The following is a 15,070-nucleotide window of genomic DNA, read 5'->3' on the forward strand; positions in this document are numbered from 1 at the left end:
TACACGTTCAACATTTCCACTGTGGAGAAAGAAAAAACACGTGTCGACAGGTACGGTGCTCGTCCGGAGCAGACGGGGCTACGGCGGGCGGACGGACGGGCCTTCCGGTCTCCTTTGCCACCAGTTCTGTCTTTCTACCTTCCTCTCACTCGTCTTCGTCCTCCTCCTCCTCCCCGTCCGAGAGGGAGGCGCACGGGTGGATCTGCCGGTAGCCGTCCAGCCACTTCTCCACCATCTGTGTGACCAGCGGGTGGTTGCGGCAGCGCGAGCTCTTCTGCATGGCGGCCAGCATGCCTCCTTCTGTCACGCAGCAGTCCAGCCACTCCCTCAGGAGCTTCTCCTGCTGCTCCTCGTTGCCCATCTGAGGCAAAAGCAAACACGGCCCCGACTCGTTACGGGAAAGCAGAGGCACAAAGTCACACACACACACACACACACATCCACTATCAGATAAAGCTCCCATGCAAACCTGATATCGTAACCTGTTTACACAAGCAGTGCCACAGACACAGGAAGTGGCAGCAGACGTCACCGTCAGCTGACCAACATATCAGCAGGAACATCAGGCCACATGACAGAAGCTCTAAGCTCTGTGCACGTGAAAAACTTCATGCAGACAGATGTTACATGCTGCAATTTTACATATTTTCTGTTGATCCTTTAGTTTTGGCTATTGTTGTATTTACATTATTCATTATATTATTTCCAGTCACATTACGGTCCGGCTGCAGCTGTGGGATCCTTGTCAATCATTCTTAGTTAAAGAGCGATTGGCTAATATCTTACTATCAGATTTTATTTCACTCTTCTGCTCTAATCTAATCCATACACACATACCACAATCTGGCTGGCTGAGAGTAAATGATTCACAGCTACACACACACACACACAGACGCTTTACCTCTTGTGCAGACAGGAAGTGGATGTGCAGCAGCTTCCTCTCGCTGTCCACCAACGGCAGGAGGGTAACCGTCACGTCGTCGTCGGTGTTGAGGTTGGCGCCTGCGCCGCGATTGTCGTAGCCGTCGTTCTCCATGGCCACCAGGGCGGAGAAGTGTCCCCGGGTGTAGCCCAGGGCGATGGGGCTCTTCCAGCAGAAACTCTGCTCCCACAGCAGAGGCAGGTACACGCCTGAGGAGACACGAGAGCGGGGTCACACCGGCGGAACGCTTCCCTCCCTTCCCTCTCTCCACACGGCCTCGCCGCTACACACTCGGATTACACGCTGGGGCGATTTCCGCGTCCAGGCTCTGACCTGTGGCTGCTGCAGCTGATTGAGAACAACTGGTCCATTGTGAGCAGTGAGCTGGTGGAGCGGCGGCGGCTCTGTGCTGCAGCCTGGTGCCCTCATTTCTCATGAGTATACACACACACACACACACACACACACACACACACAGACACACACCCCCCCCCTGCTCTGGCCTCTTCAGCAGTAATTGGCTGGTGATTGGTAGACGGCCTGCTCATCTGATTATGGGCTTTTCCTTGGTTGGTGCTTGATGGCCCGCTGCCCTCTGCTCAGCTGTGAAGGATCCCCTATGAGCTCCATCAGGATTTGTGTTACTCCACCAAATTCCACCTCGGGCGGCGGTACGAGAGAATGACGCAGCTTAGCTTTCATGCCGATGCCTTTCGAGTGATGAAGGGTTTACGCAAGAACACACACATTGACCCGGCACACTGCCTGAGCTCAGTTCAGCTAAGGTACGAAGCAGCACTCATACCTACACATATCATTAAAAAAACTAAAACCTAAACCTCCGGGTCGGCCCTTGCGCCCGCTCACCTTGGAAGCGAGTGTAGCCCAGCGTCTCCCCGCGGAAACTCTTGTAGTATTTCACTCCGTAGACGATGATGGGTCTGCGGAGGATGTGCGCCAGGACGAAGATGTGCGTCTGCTCCAGGCTGGCCCCGGGCTGAGGGACGGGGCGGGACAACACAAAGACACAAAAACAACACAACGGGCCAACATTAGACATTTTTCTGTACGTTTCCAGTTGTACACTTCAAGGCTGAGGCTCCCATTGAGATGAAGTCGTTTATATTTAATAGTTCAAGCAGATTGACAGGAGACTTCAAAGCCACGCAGATCCTTCAAATCTGACCTCAGCCGTCACTCCGCCTCTGGCAAAGCCTCACACAAGTCACACGCCTGTAATCCTGCGGTCACACACTCACACCTTAGGGGGACTCTATAGATACTCGTTATGCTGTGTGGAGTTAATAATCAAAGTTAATAAGTGGGGATCAGCAGATTGCCTCGCTCTCTCTCGCTCTCTGGTTTGCTCTGTTTCACAAAGCCTGACTAACAACGAAACACACACAGGGGGGCGGGGGGAATTCAAACCTCAGCTGAGTCTGCGGTCAACTGACGGCAAATTAAAGAGGAAGGCGGGCGACAGAAAAAGAAATGAAGCAACACATGGAAGTGAAACTACTCCAGCGGTGTATTCTGGGGCTGAGAGCAGCTCAGACTCAAAGCCGTGCATTTATTCCCCTCCTAAACCTGCCAGTGCACCTGTGTGAACACCTTCGGCAAATACCTCCTCGCCACCTCTTTTCATAAAACCCTGCTGCCCGCTCACAGAGCTTTGATTGATTTGCAAGCGGAAGGGGAGGAAGCGTGTAACGGGGAAGGAATCCGGTGGTTTACCTGGCTGGCCAGCGACAGGATGAAGGCCCAGTCCTCCTGCCACTGCTCCTCTCTCAGGGAGAAGTGCAGGCCGAAGCTCTGCGAGTACCACGACTCCCACTCCTTCCAGCGCGTGTAGAACCTGCAACACCACCAGCAAACATCAGCAGACGATTCCTTGTGCGGCGTTATGTTAAAAGGCTTACGGAAAATCATCTATCTATCTTTTTTTCTGTCCGATTGCCTTTACCAGTGCGAGCAGTCGTGCAGGCTGTCGTGCAGCGTCTTGCGGAGCACAGAGTCCTTGTCGTAGATGCCCCAGGTGGCCTGCAGCACAGAGTCCAGCAGGCAGTCTCCGGCCGTGCGGTTCCACAGGGCGTACAGCCGGCTGTCCAGGCGGGTGCCCAGCTCCAGGGACCAGTTAATGACGGGCGACTCCTCTTCCAACTCTAAACACAAACAGACAAACGCATGGGCGCGGTGCCGTAGTTAGTCTACTGAGCTAAGCTGCGTTCACGCCTTTCTGCAAACTGCCAGTCGCTTCCTAAGGTCACCGTGCAGGAGAGAACACGAGGTGGAGCCGAGCCGAACTCCGACAAAATATGACTGGACTCCATGGTATGCCGCAGGGAGAAGAAGAAGCAAAACAGCAAAACACTGGTTGGAAAAGTAAAGGTGGTTCCTCTGCTCAGCACAGCTGCACAGAGGTCATGTTGACAGTGCTGCAGATAGAGGAGGCAGCTGCCGGAGCCCAGTTGTTATGGAAACAAAATGTGCATTGTGCAACCGGCTTTTCAGCATTTTTTTTTCCCCCTACCGAGACGATATTGAACACAACCCGCACTCCTTACTTCCTTCCTTCCTTCCTTCCTTCCTTAAGCCGCTTTCTCTGCAGCAGACGAGACCTGGAGGCCGTCTGCCCGCGCCCTAACTAGGCCACGGGACACCTGAGACCTGCAGCACAGGCAGGGGGGAAGATGCACACCCTGCAGTTTGTGCGCTCACATGCGCTCTCTCAAAAGAAGTGAGCTGCTGAGAGGGGCGGTATCATCGTCAGCTGAGAGAGGAGAGGAAGAAGAGCAACGAGGCGCAATTATCCTAATGAGAGCGAGAACAGAGCAGATTTGAGCTCTGAGGCTGCTCTCACACCTGAAGCACCACATTTTTAGATCATCAAGTTTAGGTTGAATGTTAGTCTCTGCCCAAATATCAATGCAGTAGGTTTCTGCTTGGAGGGGAGTGGAATCAGTTTATGTCTCTGTCTCTCCACTTTCCTTATGTATTTCAACAAACACCGCTGTCATTTCCCGGGAAGTGAAGTAAACAGCCTCACTTTGACAAGGATGTTCTCGCATACAAGTGCTAAATCACTTTGAATGAGTTCTCCAGAGCCTTAGGCAGAGCTTCGATCCCTGACTGAGGAGGAGTGCAGATAATAGACGGGTACAGATAATCGTTCACGTGTCGATACCTTTCTGTACGTCTCGATCCAACACCTCGTCAAACAGCTTCTCCTGGACGGCGGGCGGCAAGTCCTCGATATCTGCAAAACACGCAGAGGGGATTTTCACGCTCATGGACTGAAGGGCAGAAACAGAAACGCTACAGTGACGACACACACAGAGGCGACGTCGTCTGCCGTCCCATTCACCCGCTGACATTTTGTCAATGGCGCACTGTAAACACTCGGCTCTGTGCGGCGCGTCGTGTGTTGGTGTGCACTGAACTGACACGACGACGGCAGAACACTGGTGGCTATTCTCCCGACTCAATGGTGAATAGCGCGGGCTTTGTGTGGAGGAGAGAGAGAGAGAGAGAGGGAGAGAGAGAGAGAGAGGGGGAGAGAGAGAGAGGCAGTGGGCCCGGGGCCAGCTTCAGGCCGTAAAGAAATACTTGGCATAACAGAAACAACAACAACAAAAGAGAAAGAAAGATTAAATCCATCAGCGAACTCGGCGTAATCTCTCATCCCGACAGCGCTGTGGGCCGGGAGTCACAGCTGGCGGAGCAGAGTGCACGTCACTCCACAGAACGCATTATGTCACACAGACACTGAGCTGTTTAACGCGGCGGCACGACGACGCTGCCAATCGCTCTTTATTCCCTCCGCTGGGGAAAAATAAACACAATGAAATGCGCTCATCCATACTGCTTAGAGGGGAAATTCTTCAGATAGCCGCGACGTTTTATCATGAATACATTTCCATAAATCCACCAGATTAGTTTCGTTGCCGTTTTGCCTCGTCAGAGTAAACGCAAGCCTGTACTGATTCATGTCCATCCTGTTCTGGGGGTGGGGGGGAGAAGGACTGATGGTGATGAAGGTGGCGGGGGGGGGCGGTACCTGCGGGGAGGGTGAAGGTCACCACGTCGCTGAGGAAGTAGCACGCAAAGTCGCCCTTGCGTTGGTGGAGGGAGGCGGCGATCTCCCGGCGGATCTGCTCGGTCAGCTCGGGGCAAACCATGGAGGGGATGCACTTAGCTGCCTGCTGGGTCACCTGGGAGCACACACACACACACACACACACCATTACACACAAGCTGTAGATACAAGGCGTCAACATGGGCACCAACACTTGACACACAGATAACGTATTGGATATGAGAGCAGTGTACAAAGAGAGGAAGATCCAAACATCTGTCTGCACTGATAACACACTGAGGCCAAAAGTATGTGGACACCTGACCAACACGCTTGTATGAGCTTGTGGGACCATGGGGGGTTAATATAGAAATCCAGCTGCCTCGGACACGACTCTGCCCTCTTCCTCATTCTGTCCCCCCCCCCCCCTCACACACACCCCATCAGCTCGGTGGCAGGCTCACCTCCATTAGGAGTGAGCGGCGGGAGTCTAGCCTGCCCGCTAATCTGCCCTCTAATCCTCAAAGTGCACTTCCACTGTGATTACAGGCATTAGGGGGCATCTGCTGTGTATTGTCTTCTGCCGGGGCGACAAATTACAGGCCAGCACCGTCGACATGGAGAGAGGAGCAACCTAACACGTTCACAAACACACACACACCTGAGCCACTATACAACAGCAGGTTTCTGCTTAGTCACCGACCAACTTTAAAGACTTTAAACTACACTCAATAAACGTGGGTCTGATTTCTGCTATAGAGTGAATCCAGAGGGCAAAGTTCCTTTAAGCAAACATCATTGAACAAATAAATGAAACAAACACATTTTTGAGGGCAAATTTGCATCGCTGATCACTGCACCACTAAGTGTGTGTAGAGGGGCTTTAATGTGAACAAAGCCTTAAAATAGCTCAGAGTTAAATTATGGGTCTGGCTGCTTAGCAACTATATGGGAACAGCACAGCGGTTCACCTCCTCCCGTCCCGGTCTAAAGGCGCGGCGTGTGTACCTCGGTGAGGAGGATGGCCAGCATGTCCTGCCTCTGGAAGCGGATGGCCAGGTGGACGAGTGTGAAGCCCACGTCGAACGCCGAGGAGCGGCTGAGGAGCTGCGCCTCGTCGGCCGTGAGCTGCCGGGCGATGTCGCCGCCGGACGACTTGTAGGCCTCCACCGCCGCCATGTCTCCCTCCACCACGCCTGGGAAACGGGACAGGAAGGAGAGAACACAGGGAGAAGGTGGGTGAGTCATGAGGTGAAACCAGATGTCTGACAAATTCCTGTTTTCAGTCCAAACTTTGACACACAGGGGAAAGGTGATCCATGTACTGTGGGTCAGAGTCCATCATAGTGTTTCCTACTGTAGAGGAGAAAAGGAGAACTTAAAAACGGAGAAATCACAAACTAATAACTGTAACAGAACAATCGTGTTAATAATATGAGCTACAATAAACTTAACACACAGATTAGAACAGACAGCTGCTGCTTTAAGGCAACACCAAACCTCCATCCATTTGTAAATACCAGTCAAAGCGTTTGTAGTATGTTAAAATCAGGGGTGGGGGGGATTGCGTGTCTACTTCAAGCAGAGAAGAGTGTTAGCTATGAGGAGCATGCAGGGTGAGTGGAGGCCTCTGGCTGTTGACGTCAAAATGAAATCTCAGACGACCTCGGAGGCGACAGCAGAGCCTGAGCGAGAACAATTAGCACCCTGTCAGGCCACAAACAGCCAAGAAGAAGAAGAAGAAGAAGAAAAGAAAAGGCTTCTGAAGACGATGAGGAGGCTGTGCAAGAGTAAACAGAGGGCAGTTTGTGTGGATCACGCCGTCCCCTCCTCCTCCTCCTCCTCTTCCTCCTCCAGAGGCCCCTGGACTCCGCATCTGTTCCGACTGGAGCCGGTTGACAGCGAGGCGACGCAGCGACGCAGACCCAACACCGGCTAATTTTAAACCCGCCGGTTTTTGGCAGGCGCGGTGTTATGACAAAGATACCTTAAGGCCGACCTGGACCAGGGGGGGGGGGGGAGCCCGGAAGACACGAACGTCTCCTCTTACGCGGCGGGGGCGCCGGCTTTGCACAAACACGGCTCCGCGAATAGATGTCAGACTAACATTAACAAGGTGGATCTGGAATGAACCAACTGGCAAAACAAACCAACAAAACAAGAAGTGTGACAGATTAGGTGACGGTCACACACACACACACACACACACACACACACACACACACACACACACACACACACACACACACACACACACACACACACACACACACACACACACACACACACACACACACACACACACACACACACACACACACACACACACACACACACACACACACACACACACACACACACACACACACACACACACACACACACACACACACACACACACACACACACACACACACACACACACACAATTAGATAACCAAACCTACTGATGCATGAGGTCATTTAAGAGCTCCAAGGTCAACACATAGAGCTTGTCAACAATGTTTCTCATAATAATACTTGGGAAACTGAACGCCGTGCGACTTCTATTGCCAGCAACCTCGGTGCAGGAGCATAATATTGTGTTCTCCAGAGTGGTCCCCTCTACAGGAAGACTCCCCATGAGGGGCTCTGACAGTGGCAACGCTGGAACAAAGGAGCAGTGTCACGCAAAAACACCGTCTGCTTCCTTTCGCGGAAAAACCGAGTCAATGGGATCGTCCGATTCGGGCCCAAATAAAGCGGCGCTGAACAAAACAGACGCTGGACGGGGTTGTGGGGGGGGGGGGCGGGGAGAGATCTGAGCTCTGGGAGTGGGGAGGAAGTGTGCGCCTTGGCCGTAATGAGCTGTTCGGCCAAGGCACTTCCTCCGCCGACAAAACACTTTGAAGAACTCTACGGGAGCACAAGGGAACACGACGGAGTGAGCTCACAGGCGCAGGAATAGAAGAAGGGCTTTGCATTCCATTAACTCGGCTCACGAGCACGGCACACTATCCAAACAAACGCATTAGGAAGTATTCCTTTGCGCTGCGCCGACGAGAGCAGATTGGTGACGTGCTCGCAAGATGGCTGAGAGATTTGCCAGCCGGTGACACACCTTCATTTATGTCAACAAGAGCAGAGCGACCTTTGGTTGTCTCTCTCCCGACCCTCCTTCCTGCCCCTTAACAACACCCCTGTGCAAGAGACTGATCCAGAAAAAACACCCGCGACTCTTTGATCATACTGCAATCGAGTATGGAATTGAGTGTTTATGTAAATGAGATGAAAAGCACTCGATGCAAATGAAGAGTGAAAGGTTGCACACGTCTCAACTCCGGACAGACAAACAGACAATCGGCTCTCCAATGACAGCGCTGCAGGATCAGATCTGTGTGTGTTTGGGTTTCTTTTAATGAAAGCTCATATAATGCATTTTAATGGCTGCAGCGTAAGCCCTCAGCCTGGAAATGTGTGTGTGTGTGAGTGAGTGAGTGTGTGTGTCTAAGGCAGATGTAGAGCACAGGTGAATAACCTCACTGTGTGTTCCTGTGACCCTTACAATAATGTTTTCTACTCGGCCACAGCAAACGCCACATCGCGGGCGGAGATTGCAACCAGTGTGAAGGTCGGGAAGACGCCGACCATGCGCTGCGCGAGTGTTTCTCTATTTTCCCCTGACTGGCGCTCTTGTGTGTTGCCGGTGCTATTTTTCGCCTCCCGGGTGCCTGGCTCAGCACATAAGCACCACTGTTTACAGGGTCTCTTGATTGCGAGCCAGGAGGAAGTCTCTGGTCCACAGGCTCGCTCGCTCCGCTCCGCGCGCTGCCCAGACAGCCCATTCATCCCCGCCGGCTGGGAAGCGGCTCGCACACTCTGGCTTTCTCAAAGACACGCTGAGTGGCACGGCGAGGGCGGGCGGGCACTCAGGCGATGCGATGAGCTGGATCGGATTCCCGCGAGGCAGCGGTATCTTCTCTATGCTGCCATTCAGCGACATTTCTGCTTTGTTGATACGCATCGTCTCACTACAGACGATACGTTTGCGCACAAAAGCAACACAACCTTGTGAAATGAAACCGTTTCAAGCTCTCTAAGGCAGGAGAGGGCCAAAGCGTAGAGACTAAGGTCACAGGGTCATGTTGTACCTCGATGTTTGGAGTATAAACAACAGAGTATGTGCTCAACCATCAACAAAACACCAAATGGTTCATGTTACTACACAACAGAGGCCTCCACACCACAGAAACTACAACTGAGAGGAAACTAAATATTCTGCCATTGGGACGCAAACAATAAAAACTGTCGCCTTCGACTGAAGCGTGTCCCTCTGCCACCTTCCAGAAGAGACACAAAGGATGGCATCACAATGGAAGTGTTGTTACCAAGGAAATGATGAGACGAGAATACAGAGCCTGTGCACCGAGCAGACTGTTCAGGTGAGCCACAGAGCAATGTAAGCAAAAGCATTCTCATACATAAAGATAGGATCATGTAATCATTTAGTGTACTATATGTTTATATTTCTAATTCTAAGTGAGAGTGGCCAGCCTACGTTCTTAGAGACCAGTTCAAAGGCATACCGGTGTTCTGTTGGCAAGGGAGAAAAGCAGCAAATCTACACATTTGATTTTGATTCCCTTTCACCCACCTGAAAGCATTTCTCTACTTATGGAATATTGTATTTCTAAAGAGGAACTCACCAGCACATGCATTGAGGAACAGCCAGTCTGTTTTCCTCATTCGGTTCTTTATCTGCTTCAACTTCTTGAAGTTGACCTCTTGCTCCTCCCTGCTGCTCACTGCTCCAGCTGCCAGCTCGATCCTCTGGAAGTCCATCTTGCCGTTAATATCACTGTTGGTCAGAGGTGGGGGCCTCCTGTGGCCCTGGCCTCCACTGCAACTGCTCCTCCACCTGGTCCTGTCCTGCTCATTGATCATGAGAGAGGGCTCCTCACACTCGGCCCGTTCTATGGCTTCATGGGTGTTGGGCTTAGGGTGGTCACACACCCCGCATTTTGTGTTTTTGGGCAAGTTCTGGTAAGTGCAAGCTGTGCAAGTCCAGTACTGCTGCCGAGTGTTGAGTCTGTTCCTATCATTGTATTCTTCACAAGGGTCCACTGAGGTGTGGAGAATAGAGTGGGAGGCTGCATTGGAGCCTGAGGTCTGGGGGGACTCAGTGGGGCTGGCGGTCCTCTGACGCTGGCACAGGCACTGTGTGCAGCGGATGGCCCGGGGCCAGTTCAGGTAGGTGCACATCTGACACGACCATTTACTGGCAGCGGAAGCCGTGCAGGTAGATCTGACCCTGGGCCTGGCACTGGAGTCTGGGCAGATCAGGAGGCTGCTGCCACTCTCAGTTCTGGGAGGGTCCCACTCGAGGCCCGCATCCAGACTGGGGCTGATTTTGTAAGGTTCCTCTGTGATGATGGGACCCCTTGACCTCTGCGCACGGCACATTGTACATTTACTTGCAGAGGGCCAGTTTTCATAGGTGCAATAGTCACAGGCCCACTTCACCTTCTGTTCCGTCATCATGGATGGTTAGAGTTGATCAAACTGTGGTGGAAAATGGCATTAGAAGCGATAAACGGACAAAAAACAAATGTAAAAAACGAGACTAGTGGCGACATTTAGATCTTAGGCTGAGTATTCACCTAAATAACAATGTAAACCAACACTTTCTAAACTATCAGCATTCCACCTGATCCTTCCATGACTCCGATCGGCTGAGATTGACGAGCTAATTATCTGCCAGCTGTTCATTATCAGTAACAGCATGTAACATGTTTGCTGTCCTAGCTCACGTGACTCGTAGCTTTACGCGTTAGCGTGTCGTAATGTTGCACTACTCACATTGGGTTTGATAACTGGCTCGCTATGAGGCAGCCTGGTTATTGTGTGTTTTAATGATTAACCTACGTCGAATCAATGGACGAATATTTACTGGGCTCTTACCGTTTCGCGTTTGTTTTCCGTGTTTTGCTGTGGAAACCACAACAAACCCTCCTCGTCCTCCTCCTCCTGCTGCTCGATCAAGCCGTTCCCAGTCCAACTTGTTTAGACTCCGTTGTCCTCTAACATGTTTACCCTTCTGTCGCGAAACAAAACGCGGCTTGGCGGAGCCTGTATACGCCGCGAATCATAGTCCGAATGTGGAACACTCCATACTTTACATCGCCTCCGTGCTATTTAATGGCGGCGACAGGGAGACAAATGAGCAGCTGAGCCAAAATAAACGCTAACAGGGCACAGCTAGCTACGTCACCAACCATCTGACCCAGCGCCCCCTGTGATTGGTTTAAAAGTACTGCGTTGTGTTGATATTCTCTCGGAGATATTAGTGCTCCACCACAAAAGCTAATCGCTGGCGTCAGGACTCAGTGACATTGATAAAGAAGAATCCACATAGAAATTACTTTTTGTGTGTTGCTCTGGTTTCAAACTTTTAGGCCCACCATGTTAGTGGCCCACAAGTAAATCCAAAACCAAAAGTTTACATGAACAGGATAGGTGTTATGTACACAATTACAAATATACGAGCTTTATGAAGGGGCCGTGAAGCATCCATAATTCAGCAGTTTTGGAACAAACTGGTTCCTCTTGATTTTACAATTGAAATATCTACACAAAATGAGGTGAGAGGTTAGTTTATCTGAAATATTCCAACGCATTTTTTACGCAGGAAAACGCCCGATCTAATTTGGACGACATCAAAGACAGCGATGTCAACGAATAATAATAATAATTATTATTATTATATAATACAATATAATTTATATAACTTTAAATATATTGTGTTACATACGTTGTATTTTTATGCATTTATATGATTTTTAATGTATTTTCCTCCTCGAATCAATCATTTAATAATTGTATTTGTTTCATATAAATGATGGTTTGTTAGAGAGAGAGGAGTTCGGGGAAGCAGTTGTTTGAAAAGGAGGATTATTTATTTATTTGATTTTAATTATCAAACCTCAAAATAAAGAGTGGAGAACACGAATGTCACGTGACCTGCCGTCATCGGACACAACATGGCAGCCTACTTAAGCCGGCTGCATCACATCTCTCTCCACGTTGCTAACGCGGAGAAGATCACCTACGATCTCGTGTCTAAATTTAAGTTTAATTTATTCGCAGCGAGACTAACGGACAGATCCAAACAGTTGGCTTTCAGGAAAGGAGCGGCGGTGTTCGTGGTAAATGAGACACCAAAGCAGCGTGGCCGGGAATATTCGTCCGATCCGGACCGGGTCAGCGTGGTAAAACACGACAAGGTCACGGATGTAAAGTGTCTTTACGACGTGAGCCCACGCTACTCTGTGGATACTGTGTGCAATGTGTGTTTCGAGGTGGACGACGTGGAAAGGTCATTCGATGCTCTCCGGCATGAGGGCTGCGATTTCCTGGTGCCGCCCACGCGAGTCCAGGATCAAGGGGGACTCGTGACGTATTCGGTGATCAAATCGGTCGTGGGGAACGTTTGCCACACGCTGATCGACAGGAGTAAATATGAGGGGAGCTTCCTACCTGGGTTCGATGAGATTCAAAGCGTGGCGGGTGACAGGTCATCCGGGACATGTCCGATCACACACTTCGATCACATCACTTACGCGTGTCCCAGGACAACGACCCCACGGGTGATGCAGTGGTATGAGAAGATGTTTGGATTCCAGAGGTTTTTCATTGGCAGGTATGAAAATTATCCTTCTTAATAGTGTTTTTCTGTGTCATGTAATTATTAATTGATAAATCTAAAGTCTTCTTCTTCCAAGTAGCAATGAAGATGTGGATGACGGTTATGTCCTAAACCAGGAAGGCATTGGTTTGCGTCTCACAGCCATGGAGTACTGGAAGTGCAGCGAACGAGGCATTGCACTTCCCTCTGTGCACAAAAATGAGCCCGATTGCAAGTTTGTCATCGCAGAATCTCTACCGGAACAAGGTAACCAGCTCCCATCCTCTCCTACAAAGTTATGTTTCTAACCATTATTATTTTGGATATGGTTCCGTCTGCATGCTGCTACATTTGAGCTTGTGTTCCCTGCAGGTAGGAACCAGGTGGACACCTTCCTGGAGCAGCACATGGGCCCGGGGATCCAGCACATCGGCCTATACACGCAAGACATCGTGTCCACCGCACATACAATGGCTGACGCTGGTGTTCAGTTCTTCTCCCCTCCGCCTGCCTACTACACTGAGGTTTGCCTGACGGTTGCACCATTTCCTCCACCAACTACGCACAATAATGATTAAATTACTAAGGAAATGGCTTGTGTGCTTGGGTTGACTGGACTGAACTGGGCTGACCTCACACACTTGTTGTCTCTGTGCTGTGACAGGTGGGAAAACGGCAAGAGATAGAGGAGGCGGGACACGACCCCCAGAAGCTTTCCCAGCAAGGCATTCTCCTGGACACAGACCTGCAAGATCTCTCACCACACACCACATCCAATCAAATGAAAAGGTGACGATAATACATAATACACACTCTTGCTTAATCAGCTTGTACCAAACGAGCATCTCAACGTCTCTGTCCTCATCCGTTTCTCCATTCCAGATACCTTCTCCAGGTGTTCACCAAGCCCATCTTTGCAGAGGACACCTTCTTCCTGGAGCTGATAGAGCGCAGAGGGGCGACGGGTTTTGGCGAGGGGAACATCAGGGCGCTGTGGAGGTCGGTGCAGGCTTACATGGAGAACGAGACGGGAGAGTCTCAAGGGGAGAGCTCTCCAAAAACTGTACAGACTGCTCAACATTAACCACCATGATAAAGCATCAAGACACAGTTCTCATTTTATTCTTTTATTTATGCATCTATATGAGCGCACTTACTGGGAAGGTGTTAAATTAAATTACATATAAAATCTATGTACATATTTACTTCCACAGTGCTCTATGTTTATAGTGGATTTACTGTTCAAAGTTCTATATTGCACTATTGATACACAAGAACAAACCTTCCAGCTTTCGTGACTCAATGTAGGTAAGATGTGAAATTGCATTATGTGTGATGTATCATTCTGCACAAAATATACTTGTGTTAAATTAAAGGAGTCTACACTGTTAAAGAAAGGTAAGATAACTGCCTAACCCACTTCAGAGCAGCTTTTATATAATAAATCTATCATTGACACAGACTGACAACTGTGATGTTTAATTATGATACAAACAATTCCCATCTTACAACCGATCCACAATTGTAAGATAGGAGCAATTCATAGTAGATCGCTTTTTCAGATATACAATCCTTTTCTAAAATCCTTCTCTGTTGAGCTGCTGTTACTCATGGAACAGCTGCACTCTGTTCAAAGCTGTGGAGCTTTAGTGATGTGCATGCTTTTCCATAAAGCTGGCTTCAGATCCTCTTAGAAGGACTCGCCAAATCCACAGAGAAGTGCCAGTTCAATTAACTTGGCTGGGGAACATTATGGGCCAGGATTAGTTGAATGAGTATGAAGCAACAGCAATTTGGAGTTCCACATGTTCTTTTTATGTTCTGGCTCTACTTACAGTAAGTCACTATCCCACTGAGTAACATCAGACGATCATTTGCACAACATCCTGTAACTGTGCTGCAAGCTGCAACAAGTCGCTCTGTAAATGCATGTACTTCTACTTTTTGTCAAGTGGTGTCACTGTTTTCTTTCAGTCTCCAGTCTGTCACTCCACCAGCCAATCTGCCTCTTAATGTTTTGACTGGCATTTTTGAGATCTGTGTAAGACAATAAATATATTTAAAATAATAAAGTGTTCCTCATTGAGCTTTTCAATTAATGATCATAGCTAAATGTTGCAGTTAGTACAGAGTTGAATGGTCTCTATATGTATTAAAAATATACAAATGTAAACCAGCTTGTAAATCTTGCATAATAGTGAACAGTGTAAGGGGCCTATAGTATTAACTGTTCATTAAAGTTGAGAGGGGTTGGCTCCTGTAACAGGAGTCCTTCAGCCATCTGTCTGAGGCCAGTGTGAGTCACAGATGGCATACAGAAAGTCTGCATGGGGGTCTTGGGTCTGGGACCAGGACTTGGAAGCTCACTTCCTATTTACTGTCAACCATATGTTAGTAACAGGCTGCATCA

At 49.7% G+C, this 15,070-nt stretch overlaps 2 protein-coding genes across 4 annotated transcripts; one reads left to right on the forward strand and one right to left on the reverse strand.

The window, feature by feature from the left end:
• Nucleotides 1-11: 11 nt before the first annotated feature.
• zranb1a (zinc finger, RAN-binding domain containing 1a) lies at nt 12-11,217 on the reverse strand. Of its 3 annotated transcripts, none has more exons than XM_076143525.1 (10): nt 10,938-11,216; nt 9,683-10,538; nt 6,006-6,193; nt 4,980-5,133; nt 4,107-4,178; nt 2,886-3,084; nt 2,657-2,777; nt 1,790-1,919; nt 902-1,131; nt 12-388 (listed from the first exon to the last, which is right to left on the reverse strand). In XM_076143525.1, exons 2-10 carry the CDS (start codon nt 10,515-10,517, stop codon nt 146-148), a joined length of 2,172 nt encoding a protein of 723 aa, XP_075999640.1. In that variant the 5' UTR covers nt 10,518-10,538; nt 10,938-11,216; the 3' UTR covers nt 12-145. The 3 variants fall into 3 exon arrangements, with proteins under 3 accessions (XP_075999640.1, XP_075999641.1, XP_075999642.1); XM_076143526.1 differs by having other exon boundaries at nt 12-361; nt 10,938-11,215; XM_076143527.1 differs by lacking the exons at nt 12-388; nt 902-1,131 and adding an exon at nt 1,355-1,582 and having other exon boundaries at nt 10,938-11,217.
• Nucleotides 11,218-11,569: 352 nt separating this feature from the next.
• On the forward strand, nt 11,570-14,875 carry hpdl (4-hydroxyphenylpyruvate dioxygenase-like). The gene is made up of 5 exons (XM_076143528.1): nt 11,570-12,675; nt 12,761-12,927; nt 13,033-13,184; nt 13,325-13,449; nt 13,543-14,875. The coding sequence occupies exons 1-5, from the start codon at nt 12,017-12,019 to the stop codon at nt 13,742-13,744; spliced, it is 1,305 nt and encodes a 434-aa protein (XP_075999643.1). The 5' UTR covers nt 11,570-12,016; the 3' UTR covers nt 13,745-14,875.
• The last annotated feature ends 195 nt before the right edge of the window (nt 14,876-15,070 follow it).

This window comes from Genypterus blacodes, unplaced genomic scaffold, assembly GCF_046128005.1.
Source record: "Genypterus blacodes isolate CSIRO-AG114 ecotype Tasmania unplaced genomic scaffold, CSIRO-AGI_Gbla_v1 ptg000026l_1, whole genome shotgun sequence".
Taxonomy (NCBI): domain Eukaryota; kingdom Metazoa; phylum Chordata; class Actinopteri; order Ophidiiformes; family Ophidiidae; genus Genypterus; species Genypterus blacodes.

Bases quoted from the DNA above. Each gene is read 5' to 3' on its own strand.
- zranb1a (XM_076143525.1), bottom strand. From the start codon at position 10,517: ATGATGACGGAACAGAAGGTGAAGTGGGCCTGTGACTATTGCACCTAT. The intron at 1,132-1,789 runs GTGAGCGGGCGC...GTGTCTCCTCAG, and splicing joins GGGCTACACTCGCTTCCAAG to GCGTGTACCTGCCTCTGCTG. The intron at 389-901 runs GTAAAGCGTCTG...TCCCGTAACGAG, and splicing joins ACTTCCTGTCTGCACAAGAG to TCGGGGCCGTGTTTGCTTTT.
- hpdl (XM_076143528.1), top strand. From the start codon at position 12,017: ATGGCAGCCTACTTAAGCCGGCTGCATCACATCTCTCTCCACGTTGCT. The intron at 12,928-13,032 runs GTAACCAGCTCC...TGTTCCCTGCAG, and splicing joins AGAATCTCTACCGGAACAAG to GTAGGAACCAGGTGGACACC. The intron at 13,450-13,542 runs GTGACGATAATA...TCTCCATTCCAG, and splicing joins ACATCCAATCAAATGAAAAG to ATACCTTCTCCAGGTGTTCA.